Source organism: Bufo gargarizans, chromosome 10 (assembly GCF_014858855.1).
Source record: "Bufo gargarizans isolate SCDJY-AF-19 chromosome 10, ASM1485885v1, whole genome shotgun sequence".
NCBI lineage: Eukaryota > Metazoa > Chordata > Amphibia > Anura > Bufonidae > Bufo > Bufo gargarizans.
Genome location: NC_058089.1, coordinates 89,259,822 through 89,276,532, shown reverse-complemented (window position 1 = coordinate 89,276,532; position 16,711 = coordinate 89,259,822). Strand labels below are relative to the sequence as shown.

The following is a 16,711-nucleotide window of genomic DNA, read 5'->3' as shown; positions in this document are numbered from 1 at the left end:
CGAACACGCCCCGGACAGGTTGGACAGCCTCCTCAGCCTGTTCAGCCGTCTGAACGTTCCAGTGGCTCCAGCTAAAGTCGAGGACCCCTCCAGGGTGATCACCTTCCTGGGCATCACCCTGGACACCATCAGGATGGAGGCCAGCCTCCCCCTGGACAAACTAAACAGGTTAAAGGACTCTGTGGCCAGGCTCGTGGGCACCCGCACGGTGTCAAAGTTGGAACTCCAGTCACTATTGGGGTCCTTCAACTTTGCCGCCAGGATCATGCCCCAAGGCAGGTCTTTTACCGCCGGCTTGCTCAGACTCCTCCCAGCAGCCTCAGATCAACATGCCCTCATCCACCTCGGGCGCGATGCGCTGGCGGATCTGGCCATGTGGTCTCTATTTTTGTCCAGCTGGAATGGCATCTCTCTCTTTGTTCCTCAGTGGGACGAGGCCTCCCCCTTGGTGTTCTCCGATGCTGCTGCTTCCCTCGGTTTCGGGGCCATCTGCGGGGATCAATGGTTTGCGGGTCCTTGGCCCGCGCAGGTCTCCTCAGACCAGGAGGCTGCCAGGTCCTCCCCCCTGCTCGAGGTTTATCCCATCGTCGCAGCCGCTCTTGTCTGGGGGCAGTCATGGAGTAACAGGCCAGTGTGCTTCATGACTGACAACCAGGCGGTTGTTGACATCCTCGCCAGGGGCAGGTCCAGCTCCCCCAAGGTCATGCGTCTGGTGCGCAGGCTCACCTGGCTGTCTCTTCTAAATAACTTCCGTGTCATCTGCAGGCACATAGAGGGCAAGAAGAATACCGCAGCCGATGCTCTGTCCCGGTTAAACTTTAATTTGTTTTTTCAGGTCATGCCGGGAGCACGGAGAGTCGGGATCAACCCTCCGGGGTTCGAAGCCCTGATCATGGACTAGAGGAGTACATTTCCGCAGCCCACGGTCTCATCCGCAAGTCTCTCTCGGCTAATTCTGCCCGGAACTATTTAACAGGGTGGAACACCTTCAGGCGGTTTGCCCGCCTTCACCCCAGGGGGGACAGAGTCTCCTTCGTCCTGGCCTTCCTGGCATACTGCCACAAGGAGCTCCATTTGTCCCACAACACCATCAGACTTTATTTAGCGGGCATCCAGCACCACCACATGATCAGTCATCCCAGTCATACCTCCTTTTCCTCCCAGGCGGTCAAGGCGGTTCTGAGAGGCATCCAGAAGATCTCTTCCCCTTCCATCCCCACCCGACAACCAGTCACAGGGGAATTATTCCAAAACATTTCTGCCGCCCTAGATGGTAATCCCTTTGGCCCTTTCAGAAGTTTGATCCTCAAAGCCGCTCTCTACCTCAGCTTCTATGGGTTTCTCAGGCCGGGGGAATTCTGCTGCACCTCAGCCCGGAATCCAGGGCCAGTCATCAGCCAGCTCCACCATAGTTCAGACCACTTCACCTTCTCTCTACCTTCCTCCAAAACCTCCCAGGTCGGTCCACCGGTACAGATCGAATACTTTAATTTGTGCAATCTTTGGTGCCCAGTGTCCGTGTTCAGTCAGCTGCTCTCCTCTCTCCATGACAGTACTCCCGACAGCCCCCTACTGCCATTTCCCGTGCTGTCACTGACATCCGCGCAGTTCATCAGGCACATTCGTTCCATAGCTTCGGGTCTGGGGTTCCACGCTGCTTCCATTTCCGGACACTCCTTCCGAATCGGGGCCGCATCGGCAGCCTCCAAACATGGTGTCCCCGCTCACGTCATACGGAAGATGGGACGATGGCAATCTTCCTGTTTTTCCCGTTACATCCCTCATCCACAGGTCGAAATTGCCAAAGCCTTTTCCAGTCTGGTTCTGGAAACTCCCAACAATAAACTGCCTAAAATTCATGTTTTGCCCCCTTTTTTGGCTACCCGCGTCACGTGGCTAAAGGCACACCACTAGCCAAGTTCACACCACTAGCCAAGTCAGGTCCCACCGTGTCCGTTCACACTCCTCCCGGAGCCTTGACCACAAGTATAGCAGGCTGGATTCCCAGCCTGCATTTGTGGGAGGGGCGTAGGGTATTTAGCCGGCTCACGCCCTCCCTCTGGTGTCGGCATCGCGCAGTGCCCCACCCGACCCTCCCTCTTTTCCAGCTTCATTCAGCTCAGACTCCCTGGGTTAGCCCCCTTTTTTGGCTACCCGCGTCACGTGGCTAAAGGCACACCACTAGCCAAGTTCACACCACTAGCCAAGTCAGGTCCCACCGTGTCCGTTAACACCCTCTTCCCACACGCCTCCCGGAGCCTTGACCACAAAGTACCGTATTTTTCGCCGTATAAGACGCACCGGCGTATAAGACGCACCTAGGTTTTTGGGGAGGAAAATAAGAAAAAAAATATTTTTAACCAAAAGGTGTGCTGTGGGTTTGGAACTAGGTGGTCTGTGGATGGCACTATTACTGGGGATCTGTGGATGACGGACACTGTTATGGGGGGATCTGTGGATGACGGACACTGTTATGGGGGGATCTGTAGATGACGGACACTGTTATGGGGGGATCTGTGGATGACTGACACTGTTATGGGGGGATCTGTGGATGACGGACACTTATGGGGGGATCTGTGGATGATGGACACTGTTAGGGGGGAACTGTGGATGATGGACACTGTTAGGGGGGGAACTGTGGATGACAGACACTGTTATGGGGGGATCTGTGGCTTTCACTGTTACAGGGGGATCTGTGGCTGGCACTGTTACAGGGGGGGATCTGTGGATGGCACTGTTATACATGTGTCATCCACAGACCCTCCCAGCCCATAACTGTGCCATCCACAGATCCCCCGCCGCTCCTGTATACTAATATAATATGTCTTATTCAATTAATAGTTATTAAATATGCCTCTTTATTCCTAAAAGTACCTTAAATCCGAAGCGCTTCAGTACAATGCCGGCAGGCCGGGCAGCCGGAGCGGCGCGTCACTCACTGACGTCACTTGCCTGCGCCGCCTGCTTCATTCATAAAGTAGGCGGCGCAGGCACGTGACATCAGGGAGTTACGCTGCCGCCCGCCCAGCCTGCATACTACTGAAGCGCTAAGGATTTAAGGTACTATTAGGCATAAAGGGGCATATTTAATAACCATTCATTGAATATGACATATTTTATTAGTACACCGGAGCGGCGGGGCGGGCCTTTAGTACAGTGACTGCACCGCCCCGCCGCTATTGCCGGCCCCAGCTCCTCCTCCCAGTCCCTCCCCGAGTCCTCGCTCTCTTTACATCGCTGCCAGCGATGTAAAACTGACTGCATTCGCCGTATAAGACGCAGGGGCATTTCTCCCCCATTTTGGGGGAAGAAAAAGTGCGTCTTATACGGCGAAAAATACGGTATATATATTATATATATAAATCCAGAAAAAGGACGGCATTCCGGTCTTCGTAAGAAACGCCTTGATTTACCTGTTTCTAAACATTTTTCTGAGGCTGGGCACAGGGAGTGTGATCTGATGGTTTGGATCATCGACCATGTACCCCAGCCCAGACGTGGCGGTGACAGGTCTAAATTACTGAAATATAGGGAACTCCGCTGGATACATAGGCTTAATAGCCTTAAACCCAATGGACTGAACATTGAGTTTAATTTTGGGGAGGTGTTGTGAGGAGTGGCTTGCCCTCTGTGTCATGTGGATTATGCCTAGGTGTGTCTGTGTACACACAGAATGTACATTTATTCAAAAACTGTTGAATCAACAGTAAATTTGATTCTTCCTCTCATTTTTTTCTCTTCTTTTTTCACAGATCACCAGCACTTACCATGCGGAGGGGTTGAGTCTGAGAATGAAATTGACACGATTTTATACACAGGAGGTTAACACCTCTGAGAGCTATGCTTTTTTTCTTCTTCTTTTTCTTTTTTTGGTATTTCTCACTGTCCGATCAGGCACACACCAGGGGCACTACAATTGGGCCGATATGGTGTCACGGCTGTTCCCTCATCTATCTGGTTCAGATTTGCCCCCTGCAACACCTGGGTACAGACTGGAGGAGAACCCTCGTGGGTATGTAAGCGACCGGACACCAGTGATGGTAAACCCCCTACATACAACGGTTTTCGTTGTGATGGTGGGCTCCTATCCAGGCATGGCATGAGGACAATCTGTTTTCCGGGCTGTCTGTGTCGGTCTGGTTCGCTATACCCTGAAGTACCACAATATGTGTTAAGGGCGTCTTTCCAGTTTCCAAGATGGCGTCCCGGCATGAGACGTGAATGGGACATGCGCCGTGAAGCACCTAGGCCGGTTGTGATGATGCAGTGATGACGCAGCAGAGGGCGGCCTCTGATGACGCAAGGCGATTGACAACAGGCGATATCCCCTTCCTGGTGCCGGACCGGGATAACAGTGAGTCGGTAATGGGACCCAGCGATCGTACAGCTGCGGCGTTCAACTTATATAGGATCAAGTAATTGCATAGCCATAAGTTTTTGAAAGTGTCCTTTGATTCATTTCTCAGCTCCTCCCTCAGTATGTTTACACGCTTTGGACACATCCACCGGCTGTATACTAGTACAAGTACAGCCGATGGGTCTGCCCTCTTTTTTCTCTTATTCACCATAAGTTCACAAATGTCTGATACATGCACTTGAATGATGTTTCACATTGTAATAACATCAGATATATGTAACTGATGACATTTGTTTTTGCACTTGTATTTTTTGTAATTATGTTTATGCATTGGCTAGTTTCGAACACGCCCCTTGGGGTGGGACGTGTAGTGATCACATGATTTGTAACTTAATTGATTCACCTATTTAACTGCTCACACTTGATTTGTATTTGTGCTTGAGAAAGGCTCAGTATTGGAGCCGAAACGTTGTACCGCAAGGTTGATTAAAAACCACTTTCACCTTTTCAAGACCGGAGTGCCGTCCTTTTTCTGGATTTATTGATTGGGGTAAGAAGTCGATTCCCCTGGAACGTGCACCCTATTTTTCCTTCTTTGTAGTCAGTGCCGCCATTTTTCATATCTATATCTATATCTATATATATATATATATATATATATATATATATATATATATATATATATATATATATATATATATATATATATATATACACACACACACACACACATACACACACACACATACTGTAGGTAAACCTTTTTATGGTATGACATAGTCGCTAAATATAGCAGCTAAAAGAAACAAGGGTCTCAAATTATATCAAAAGAAATATGTTGTATAATATAGGTTACCACATTGCAGAGACTCTGAGCTACCAGAACATACAAAGTTCTAGTCCCTTTTATAAAACAACACCCGTCAAGGTATTAATCTAGGGGTGTAATGAGAATTTTTAGCTTCGTTATGGGTTTTATTAGAATGCCAATTGAAATGTGGAGAAAAGGGAAATTAGAATTTTTACCAGCATACAGTTTCAAGAGGGTGTTTTATAAAATGATCAAAGGGGGTTTAGTTAAAACTTTTAAAGTTAACAGAGGTGTGGTAGATTCTAAAACAATCTTTTATGCAAAGACCCGGCTTTGAGGGGCTCGTCTCACAATGATGAATTGTGTCTTTCCCGATTCCATTTCTGGAGCATAGCCGACACCTTTTTTTAATGCAGTCCTTATATTATTCTGCTCTCCCTTCCTGTTCCCCAAATAAAAAAGGTCTTTATGACTTTTTCTTGAAAGTGCAGGAATTTTCCTCTGTTTCCTGCACTTCTGTATATTACAAAAGCATTATAGAGGGCAATTTGCGTCAGGTGCAATGCCAATTTTTTATACCATGCCAGAGTTTTGCGGAGGGCAGTGTATGGTTGCAGTACCTGGTCTGACAGATCCACTCCTCCCATAAACTTATTATAGGATGCACACAGGTTTGGGGACTGAGTCTGTGGATTCATGAACTGGAACTGAGGTGGATCTGTCAGCATGTATGGTAGTAAGTACAGACATCATGTTGTTATCACTGCAAACCGCCCTGCTTCCCCTCACTCTTAGGCCTCTATGCACACGACCATATGGCTTTTTCAGTATTTTGCGTTGCGCAAAAAATACGGATGACGTCCGTGTGCATTCCATGCGCAGAAAAGAACAGCTGGCCCCTGATAGAACAGTACTATCCTTGTCCGCTATGCGGACAATAATAGGACATGTTCTTTGAACGGAACGGAAATACGGAAACGGAAGGCATACGGAGTACCTTCCATTTTATTTTATTTTTTGTGGATCCATTGAAATGAATGGTTCTGTATACGGAACGCAAAAAACGGAACGTAAACGATTGTGTGCAAGAGGCCTAATTTTTAGGCAGATGTTTTTGGTTTCGTCTGATAGCTCCTCATGCAACAGTGTCTCTGGGAAAACAGGTATGTCACTAGTGGGACACTTGTGTAGAAGTTGTACCCTTGACCTAGCAGGGGGTGAATCAAGTCTCATACTATTTTGCCTGCTATTCCAAGAACTGCTTTTCCCTCGTGAACTCTGAATTTATGTGTATAGCCACTTTGGCTTTCACATAGTTTGTAGATTTTGATGTCATATCTGGCCAGTTTGTTGGGCAGGTATTGGTGAAAATGCAGCCTGCCCTTGAAGTGCACAAGGGATTCATCAATGGCCAGATGCCTTTGGGGGGGGGGGGGTGTATACCTGGCAAAACTTTAATGGGACGAATTTTGCATAAACGATCATATCCAGGATGATGTGATTTAAAAGGTCATTACTCCAATATGACCGTAGTGATGTTTTTTTTTTAATTATCGGATAGCACACGGTGTTCTGTCCACATCTTTTACAGCTCCATTGATATAAATGGGTCCACAAAAAACACGTATCGGATTTGGACCAAACATTTGCTCGTGTGAATGTAGCCTAATCCCAATAGCTCCTATATCCCTGTCCTGATACATGCTTGCCAGGAAATAGCCCAGTTGTGTCACATCAAGAATAAAAACACGCTCATAAGTCACATGACCTAGGCGCAGCTCAGCCCCATAAAAGTGAACGAGGCCGAGCTGCAATATCAAGCACAGCCACTACACAATGTAAGGCGCTGTTCTTGGTGAACAGAGAAGGCTGTGGTGCTACTGCGAGTTCCGGTGCCTTCTTAAACAGCTGATCAGCGGGGGTCCTGAATATTATTATTGTTATTATTATTATTATGTGGGAAAACCCATTTAAAGGAATTAAGAAAAAAAACGTACAGCTCTTCTTCTGTAAATTAGAATTATTATTATTATAGGGGTTGTTCTAGCACTCACTGGGTGTCGGACCCAGGCAGTAGGACAAAGTGTTGTTATCCTACAGACATGCCTCCAGTGTTTCCGATGAGACAATACTTTAACCTTTTAAAATAGGTACTAAAATGTACTGAGTGTTTAAAGGGGCAACATTTATTGGAAAAGGTTTCAATGTGGGATAAAAATAAATAAAACATTAAATTAAAATAAGCCATACTCGCCTATCTCCCATGTTCAGAAATGGGAGATGGGAGTGACCATGGCTTTTTATTTTTTCTTTCCCACTTGTAGGCCTTTCCGAATAATTTTTACTCCCCATCCAACTTTTTTACCCAAGAAATGGCCACCACCCTACTATGTGCACTAGAGAGTCATTTGTCCATTAGCTCTCTGCATCGCTTCTGGTGGTCATATGTATACAAGTACTACTATCCAGTCGGCCCATATCCGTGCAGACTGCTGTTCTAGATGCCACCATCAGAGCGTGTACTTACACCATTTTCATAGAATCTTATAGCTGCCATTATGTTAGTTCCCTCTAACACCACAATTCCAGCAAGTGTTATAACCCACTTCACATCTGTACACAACCGTACGGCTGAAGTGACAACCACGAGTCATGCACAAAAAACACCACACTGCATGGACCACAATCTAGGTCTTGGAGGATTACCTTGAGCTGACCTACAACCATACTGATAATACAGTTGTCAGGTGTCGGCTGATGATCTTGTGAAGTAATGCTATGTTGGATCTTCTGAAAAGGAAGAGTCTAGAAAGAAAAAATAACTACAGTAAGATGTAACCAAGTTATTAGCCAAATGTCATGAAGATTCACAAGCTACTTACCATTGTAATTATAAATATGCAAATATATAAGAACACAAGCAAATGAACACGTGCAGCCTGGGAAGTACGGCCCATCTGACCCCAACACATGAAGATGTGAGTAAAGTACAGCAGACCCGCAAAGAGGAACTGACTGCATCACAAATCACTATGATCAAGTGAGTTTGCGTCAAATGAGCTGCTGTCAGTCCAGGAGAAACAGCCGACTCCCAGGCTGCACATGGTCGTGTGTATGGCCCCTAAACCATTTTTATTCCCACATCCAGAGGACTTGCTTGCCATTCTGTGGAGGAGCAGTAGCTCATCAGGTATCGGCATCTCTCAGGAAGCACTGCCGTTAGCTCTTGTTAACCCATCCCACCAGGCACAGAAAATATTTCCTCCCATATAGCCTCCGAGATGCAGATGGTATGTAATGCTCTCCAGCAGACCCATAGCAATGAATGAAGCATTGGAGCGTAGGGTTCGGAGATATATCAAAAATATTCCTATGATAATGATTTTAAGAAATGTACCGCATTAACAATATATATTGCGATAAATACTTATTTAGAAGTAAAAACACTTGGGACCCCTCAAGACATTATACTCTTTGGGGCATATACACATATACATATATGCACACACACACACACACTCTCCCCCTCTAGTTTAATGCCCCAACATATAATGCTCTTCTCCTGTAGTATAATGCCCCCACATATAATGCTCTCCCTCTCTAAAATAATGCCATATGTAATGCTCTATCCCCCTGGTATTTCTCCCAGTTGTGCCATGGATAAATGACAAAAAATAAAATAAAATAAAAATAAATAAATAAAAAACACACACGCACACACTATACTCGCCTGTGTCCGTCAATGCAGGCCACAGGTTTCTTCAGCCCACAGGGCCCGAGTTGCCTCTTCCCTGCACAAGCAGTTGCAATGACCTCATCGTAACCTCCTGCATCGGGTCACAGACGGCACATGAACATATCATGCCACCCGGGACCTGATGCAGGAGGTCGCAATGATGTCACCGCAACCGCCTGCGCTGTTCTACTGCCACAGCCTATGGGGCTCAAAGGCAGGGATGGGAGCCTGGGGCTACGGTGCTCCACGGCATATCTGCCGCACACCCCCACCCCATGGTAGAAGCGGGCATGATGTCACAAAAATGCCGAAGAAACGGTATATCACATATACTGGTATATTGCCCAGCACTATCAGTGCACATCAGTTAAATAAAGCTAAAAATACAAATTATACGGTTGCGATTACAGCCGTCACATGGATTACAATCCAGTTTACTTACATTCCTGAATGCTAAACGGTTATCCCAGGAAAATGTATTTATTATCCTCCCTTAGGCTCCATTCACACGTCCGCAATGTGTTTTGCGGATGCACGGAGACACGGATCCGCAAAACACGGAAAGCGGCAATTTTGCGGACCGCACATTGCAGACATAATAGAATATGCCTGTTCTTGTCCGCAATTGCGGACAAGAATAGGACATGTTCTATTTTTTTGCGGAAACGGAAGCATGGATGCGGAAGTGCGGATCCGCAAATGTGGATGCGGACAGCACATTCCGTCCCCATAGAGAATGAATGGGTCCGCACCCCTTCCGCAAAATTGCGGAAAGGATGCAGACCCATTTTGCGGACGTGTGAATGGAGCCTTATATAGCTCTATATTATATTCCAGCGCTTTACAATCTAACTATCAGTATATGTCTTTGCAGTGTGGGAGAAAACTGGAGAACCCGGAGGAAACCCACACAAACACGGGGAGAACATACATACTCCATGCAGATGTTGTCCTTAGCCAGATTTGAACCTAGGACGCCAGCGCTGGAAGAAATTGATTACTATGCAAAGAATAGGGAATTCTAATAAAGCATTATTGCAATATACACCCAATAAAAATACTGTAAGTTTTTTTTAATGTACATTTCTTCCCTGGTAGCGCCCCCTGCTGTTTCACCAGTGGCTGAAATTCTGGTTCAACTCCTACATTCAGAAGTGGACTAAAATGCTCAGCAACTTTCCTGCTCCCTTCCTCCACTCAGTGTCAAGGTTCGTTTACACTGCACGATGTTCGGGAAGATTATCGCTAACGAGCGTTAGTACAGACGCTCTCAGCAAAAGTCTGCCGGTGTAAAAGTGCCATCAATTACCCAATGAATGAATGAATGGTCCGTTATCATCGTGTAATAGAATAGTTAGTGCGGTCACCTAAAATAATCATTTGCCGTCAGCAGATCGTTCTGTTCAAACAGCCTCAGCTGCCGACAAACAATGATTCTGTACAGGGACGAGCAATGGCAGTGGTGATCACTGCTCCCCACACCGCAGAGGAGATCGCTGGGTATAAATGCAGTTGTCTCCTTAACGCTGGGTTCACACCTGAGCGTTCACGATGGAGCGCTCTGTATGTGCGATTGTACGGTCTTTTGCAATCGCGCATACAGAGACAAGCGAACGCCCATTGTCGCGCGTTCCCGAAAGTCTATGTACGGGAACGCGCGACAAGACGCCCCAAAGAAGCTCATGTACTTCTTGGGGCGTCGGGCGTTTTACAGCGCAATCGTACACGCTGTAAAACACCCAGGTGAGAACCATTCCCATAGGGAATCATTGGTTTCTCCTTGTTGAGCGTTTTACAGCGCGTAGAAACGCGCTGTAAAACGCTCAGGTGTGAACCCACAATTGTCTGCCTCCTCTGTCAGTGTAAAGGGGCCTTTATTGAGAAACTGCAGAAGTCCACTGCATCATACACTACTAAGGCCGGGTTCACATCTGTGTTGTCAACTCCAGCACTGTAATCCGGTCACTGAATCCAGCGAATATGTCGGAAAACAGACGGATCCCATTACATTGAATGGGGATCCTGCGGTATACGGTTGTATCCGGCCATGCCGGACACAGGGAACTCCAGCAATCTGTTCCTCCACCGGAACAGACTGCCGGAGTTTACAGCACAGATGTGAATGCGGCCTAATCCGTGGAAGCACACCCTTGAGCTATACTATTATTTACTTCCAGGTGAGTCAGTTTCAGGCAAAGATTGAATCAAGAGATGGCCGTGCATTCCCATAATTCCCTCTATTTAGGCCTACAGGAGCTATAGATACACAGTCTGACTCCCATAGACCTGGATAGAGAGCCAGAGACATATGCACCCACCCCAGGGCTCCAGATGGCGACCAAAATGGTCGCCAATGCGCCTTAAAATTTGCAGATGGCGACAAGACTTTTTAGTCTTGTCGCCATTTGCGACTGTACCGCCGCGATCCTGCGCAGCCCAAGTTCTCTTCAGTAGCACAGTCAGTGGAGAAGGAAGGAGTCCCTCCCTCTCCACTGTGACGCGGCCGCCACTACCACCAATGGGGAGATAGCAGGGAGGAGGAGGGGAGGAGCTGTCGCCACTGCGCCACCAATGAATGTAAAACATAAGTATAGGCAGCGGTATCACAGACCCGGCCTCCATAACAGGGCATGACGCGGCACCCCTCAGGTGCCACAGATCACATGCCCTGTTATTGAGGCCGGGTGCCGGGTCTGTGATATTGCTGCAGACAATTGTATAAAGGAGTTAAAGAGGACCAGGTTCTAGTCCCTAAGGGTAGAAATGGTTATTAAATACAAAGTTAAAAAAAACCTAAAAAATACCAAAATACTAAAAAGTTTAAATGGCCCCCTTCCCAGTTTTACATATAAAATTTACAAACAATAAAGAATAAACATATTACATATCGCCATGTCCCAAAAAGTGTGAGCTATTAAAATATAAAAAAATATTTCCGCTCGGTAAAGGCCGTAACAGAAAAAACAAAAAAAATAAACTCTAAACCACGCAATTCGCCATTTTTAGTCACCTTGTCCCCTAGAAGATGTCCCTGGATGTGAGAGCTCTGTGGTTTTCTCCTATATGTAGTGCTGGCTCACTACTGTGACCTGCGTCTCATCTTCTCAAAGTCCTTTTTTTTTAAAAAATTATATGCATTTTAAATTTGGCGACTAAAAAATGTAATTTGGCTCCTAAATTTTTAAGTTTAGGAGCCAATGGCTCCTGGTCATTTTTTTTTGTCTGGAGCACTGCACCCATCTGTTCAGTCTCCACCGTCGCCCACCATGCAGATCAGGAAACAAGAGATCCTAGGGGGTGTACTTACTGACAACTTCTCAATAATCATATCTTTGCCTTGATATTGCTGGCCTTCCCAGGTTAGACATGAAGCATCAGTCTGAAGAAGAAAAAAAGGGAAAATTCCTAAGTACCCAAGCACTTTTCTGCAAAACAGTACAGTATAGACAAAGCTTCTGCTCCAAATGTGCTTGTGTAATTAATAAAATACGTTTAAAGAATATTAAAGGGGTTGTGTCACTTCAGCTAGTGGCATTTATCATGTAGAGAAAGTGAATACAAGGCACTTGCTAATGTATCGTGATTGTCCATATTGCTTTCTTTACTGGCTGGATTCATTTTTCCCATCACAGTGCTCCAGACAAAAAAAAAAAAAATACCTAGTAGCCATTGGCTCCTGAACTGAAAAATTTAGAAGCCAAATTAAATTTTTAGTCGCCAAATCGAACAGTGCATAATGTGAAGGAACAATGAATCCAGCCAGTAATAGGAAGCAATATGGACAATCACAATACATTAGCAAGTGCCTGGTATTAACTTTCTGTACAGGATAAATGCAACTCGCTGATGGGAGACAACCCCGTAAACTGTGTAAGAAGATTTCAGCCATGAAGCTTAAGGGGACAAGCGGTGATCCCATAGGAATGAATAGGATTTCTTGCGACTGCGCGGCGAATCCATTCATTTCTATGGGATCACCGCTACTCTGCGATCCTAGCTGCTGCGTGTAGTCATGCCCTGAAAGGGTATTCCCACCTTGTTACGTTAGCCAGAAGATTTATGATGAGTGGACATCTAAGCTTTGGTACCCCCATCTCCGGTGAATTCAGGGGTGCCATCTGCATTTCAGATCGTCATGCAGGGCCTGACTGACACCCATCAGGAGGAGAGGGCAGGTTATGGCTATAAGCCATCATTTTCTGCTGTGGAAAACCCCTTTACAGATACCGCCCCTCTGTGCACATACTCACATATATAGCTTTTAATTGTGTTCTATCGCAGTCAAAGAGCCGATAATAATGTTCTACAAAGCTGCAGCCAATCTGTTCCCAAATCCGCTTGTCAGCCATTCTGAACGCTTACACAACTAAACCTGGAATGAAGAACACAAAGCAGTGAGTGACCACCTCACATGTACACAGCTCCCAAATATCACCACTCACCTGGAAAACCTGCAAAGGCTTCATGCACACGACCATTGTTTAAATCCCTGATCCGCATTTTTGGCAGATCGCACATGGACCCATTCTTTTCTATGGGGCCCCAAAAAACACAGACAGCACATGGAGGTCATCCGTGTGGCGGTTCCACAAATTATAAGACGTGTCCTGTTCTTGTGCATTTTGCAGACAGGAACAGGCAGTTCTATTAGGAACATGCGGCACGCACACGGCCGGTATCCTTACTTTGTGGAATGCAAAATACATACGGTCGTCTGCGCGACCCCTACGTCCAGAGCGTCGTTTTACAATATTAGGGCTCATGAACACAACAGTATTTTGCGGAATGAAGCAGCCGACCCCTAATAGAACAGTCCTGTCCTTGTCCGTAACGCAGAGAGTAATAGGACATGTTCTAATTTTTGGCGGAATGGACATACGGAAACGGAATGCACATGGAGTAATTTCCGGGGTTTTTTTGCGGACCCCTTGAAATGAATGGTTCTGCATACAATCCACAAAAAAAATAAAAATTATGGAAACGGAAAGAAAACACGTTCGTGTGCATGAGCCCCGAGTCATGTAGACGGATCACTTTTATTCCAGGATTTCCTCAGGATAGGCGATCGATACCAGACTGGCGAGGGTCAGACACCCCCAAAGATCGGCTGTTTAGTTTTGTTTTAGCTCCAGCGCAGCAACTACACAGCTCTGCCTGTAGCAGATGGAGCTTGTAACTGCAGCACTGCTCCCATTCACTTCAAAGGGGACAGTGCTGCAGTAAATAGCTCTGACCTCACAAAATGGACAAACTGTGTAGTTTCAGCACCGGATCGTGGGGGTGCAGTGTGTCGGACCCCTGCCAGCCTGATATGGATGGCCTATCCTCACGAAAGACCAGCCATCAATCTTAAAATCCTCAAATACCTCTTTAACCCCTAGGAGCCTTCTTTGCCCAGTGTCAAGGGGTTATCCCGAGATCTTAACATCCCCTACCTGCAGGACAGGTAGGTTCTGACCGCTGGGACCCCCCTCAATCTGTAGAACAGGGGTCCTGTGCCCCCACCCATACCAACCAGTGGTAGTCGTGCTGCTGCTCCGGCCATCTCAATCGGTATCCACGTGCTGTCTCCCGCAGAGGAGCGCATGCTGGGCCACGGCTTCATTCATAAATGCGGACACAGGACACCGTTCTGCCACTGCACGGACCGCGCAGTATAAAGAATATTAAACTTTTATCCAACAGTTATGGCGATATCAAAGATACACGTTTTAGTACTTTTGCTGAATAAAAACGCATTTTTTCGGAAAATTTTGGCACCACATCCTCTCCACTTTCTTTTGCAGCATTTTGGGGCAGATATAATATTTAGGCCATTTGCACACAAATGTTTTTTTTTCCCCCTTTTACATTCCGTTTTTTGTGTTCGGTGTATGGACCGTATACGGAACCATTCATTTTAATGGATCCGCAAAAAAAACAGGAAGGTACTCCGTATGCTTTCCTTTTTCGTATTTCCGGTTTCCCGTTCAAAGATAGAACATGTCCTATTATTTTCCGCATAACGGACTAGGATAGTACTGTTCTATCAGGGGCCAGCTGTTCCGTTCCGCAAAAAACGGAATGCACACGGACATCATCCGTATGTTTTGTGAATCCGTTTTTTGCAAACCGCTAAATACTGAAAACACCAGACGGTCGTGTGCGAGAGGCTTTACTGTTTGACTTTAATTTGCCTTCCCCTAAACCCCTCTAACAAAAATCCTGATTCACTCTAGAACAGTGATGCTCAACCTGCGGCCCTCCAGCTGTTGTAAAACTACAACTCCCAGCATGCCTGAACAGCCTACAGCAGGGCATGGTGGGAGTGGTAGTTTTACAACAGCTGGAGGGCCGCAGGTTGAGCACCCCTCCAGTGAGCCCCGTCCTGGGGTATTAGCAGCTGTACCCGTCCATCAACGTATCATCAAGGAGGCTAAATTTAAAAAGGTGATGTCACCACTTGACAACCCCTTTAATTGGGCGGCAACTGAAGCTGCATTCACAAGGGCTGATTCACAAGCAAGTATGGAGAAGGAAGCCAACATCCCCGGAAGCCTGGAGGTGAGAGCGGCCTTTACCTGACGCAAACACCCCCCAGGACGAGCGATGCCCCGCCATTGTCACAAGTCTGCATGAAAACACCCAAAGGGCTTCTAAACAGAAGAAGGTACATTTCTTAAAGGGGCTGAGCCATGACGGAAATGTAACCCCTATCCACAGGATCTGCGGTTGTCTGACTACTGGGGCCCCCACTTATCCTTAGATTGAGGGAGGGGGGTTCCTGTTTGACTGGCGTGTCCAACATATCCATCCCCCCTCCCTTTACTTCTGGCAGTCCCACAGAGTTGAACGCAGCACGCATGTCTGCCGCACCATTCTAACAGGGCCCCCCCATTCTAGTGATCGGCAGTGGCCCTCCGCTGATCACTCATCTCCTTGGGCAGGGATCAGCAGCCTTCAGCTGCTGTGAAACTACAATTCCCAGCATGCTCTACTCACTTCTATGGTAGTTTGGAGAAGTTGGGAGTTGTAGTTCCACAACAGCTGGAGTGCCGTAGGTTGCCCACCCCTGTCCTAGGGTATAAGTATCTGTCACGGGACAATCCCTTTAACCGCGCAGGTTGGGAGAAAATAAAACGCTTAACATATAACGTCTGCCACGGCCTTGGTCACTATTCACACCCCGTACGGCGCTAATCCCACGCGTGTCCATAAACGCAGTTTATACAGCGACTCCGGCTACGCGACGCCATTGTTTTTACGTTACAGCGCTCAAAAGTGAAAGCAACAAGAAAAATACAAATCCGACGCAGACCGCAAACGACTTCTCCATCATGGCGGCAGTTTATTCTTTTTAAGGCCTCGTGCACATGACTGTATTTTCAGATCCGCGGTTTTTTTTTGCAGACTGCACACGATGGACCCATTCATTTCTACGAGTTGGCAAAAAAAAACTGACCCCACACAGATGTCACCCGCAAAGGGCTAAAAAGGGTCCTATGAGGGCCACGAACCTATTGAATTCAATAGGACTGCCAAAAACGGACGTCACCGACCCGTGTATCCGCAAAACGGAGACTATGGTGGGCATGAGGCCTTAGCAGACAACGCGACCGCCCTGCGCCTACCAACGGTCACATGGCCGGCGCGGCAGCCAGTGATTGGTCAGAGAGGTGAAGCCCTTTGCAGGTAAAGCTGCCATTTTCCTGAAGCCCAGACAACCCCTCCTGACTCGTGCAGCCTCTAAGACGCAGGGCTGGAAAAAGTTTTTTTTTTTTTTTTTTAAATTTGTGAAAGCCATTCATTGACTTCCAGCCTCCCATCC

At 46.9% G+C, this 16,711-nt stretch overlaps 2 protein-coding genes across 4 annotated transcripts in view; one reads left to right on the top strand and one right to left on the bottom strand.

Annotated features, from left to right (window-relative positions):
- NUTF2 (nuclear transport factor 2) overlaps window positions 1–16,711 on the bottom strand; it is a 36,098-nt gene that overhangs the window by 18,915 nt on the left and 472 nt on the right. For both annotated transcript variants that reach the window (XM_044269626.1, XM_044269627.1), the window contains exons 2-4: window positions 13,155–13,276; window positions 12,212–12,283; window positions 7,875–7,973 (exon numbers count right to left, since the gene is read on the bottom strand). In XM_044269626.1, the coding sequence (XP_044125561.1) occupies window positions 7,875–7,973; window positions 12,212–12,283; window positions 13,155–13,253 (270 nt within the window). In that variant the 5' untranslated portion in view covers window positions 13,254–13,276. The remainder of the gene's footprint in view (window positions 1–7,874; window positions 7,974–12,211; window positions 12,284–13,154; window positions 13,277–16,711) is intronic.
- The window catches only part of CENPT (centromere protein T), a 107,199-nt gene continuing 105,071 nt past the window's right edge, over window positions 14,584–16,711 (top strand). Inside the window, exon 1 of one of the 2 annotated variants that reach the window (XM_044269620.1) lies at window positions 14,584–15,553. In XM_044269620.1, the coding sequence (XP_044125555.1) occupies window positions 15,519–15,553 (35 nt within the window). In that variant the 5' untranslated portion in view covers window positions 14,584–15,518. The remainder of the gene's footprint in view (window positions 15,554–16,711) is intronic. The other variant, XM_044269624.1, reaches the window with a different exon arrangement.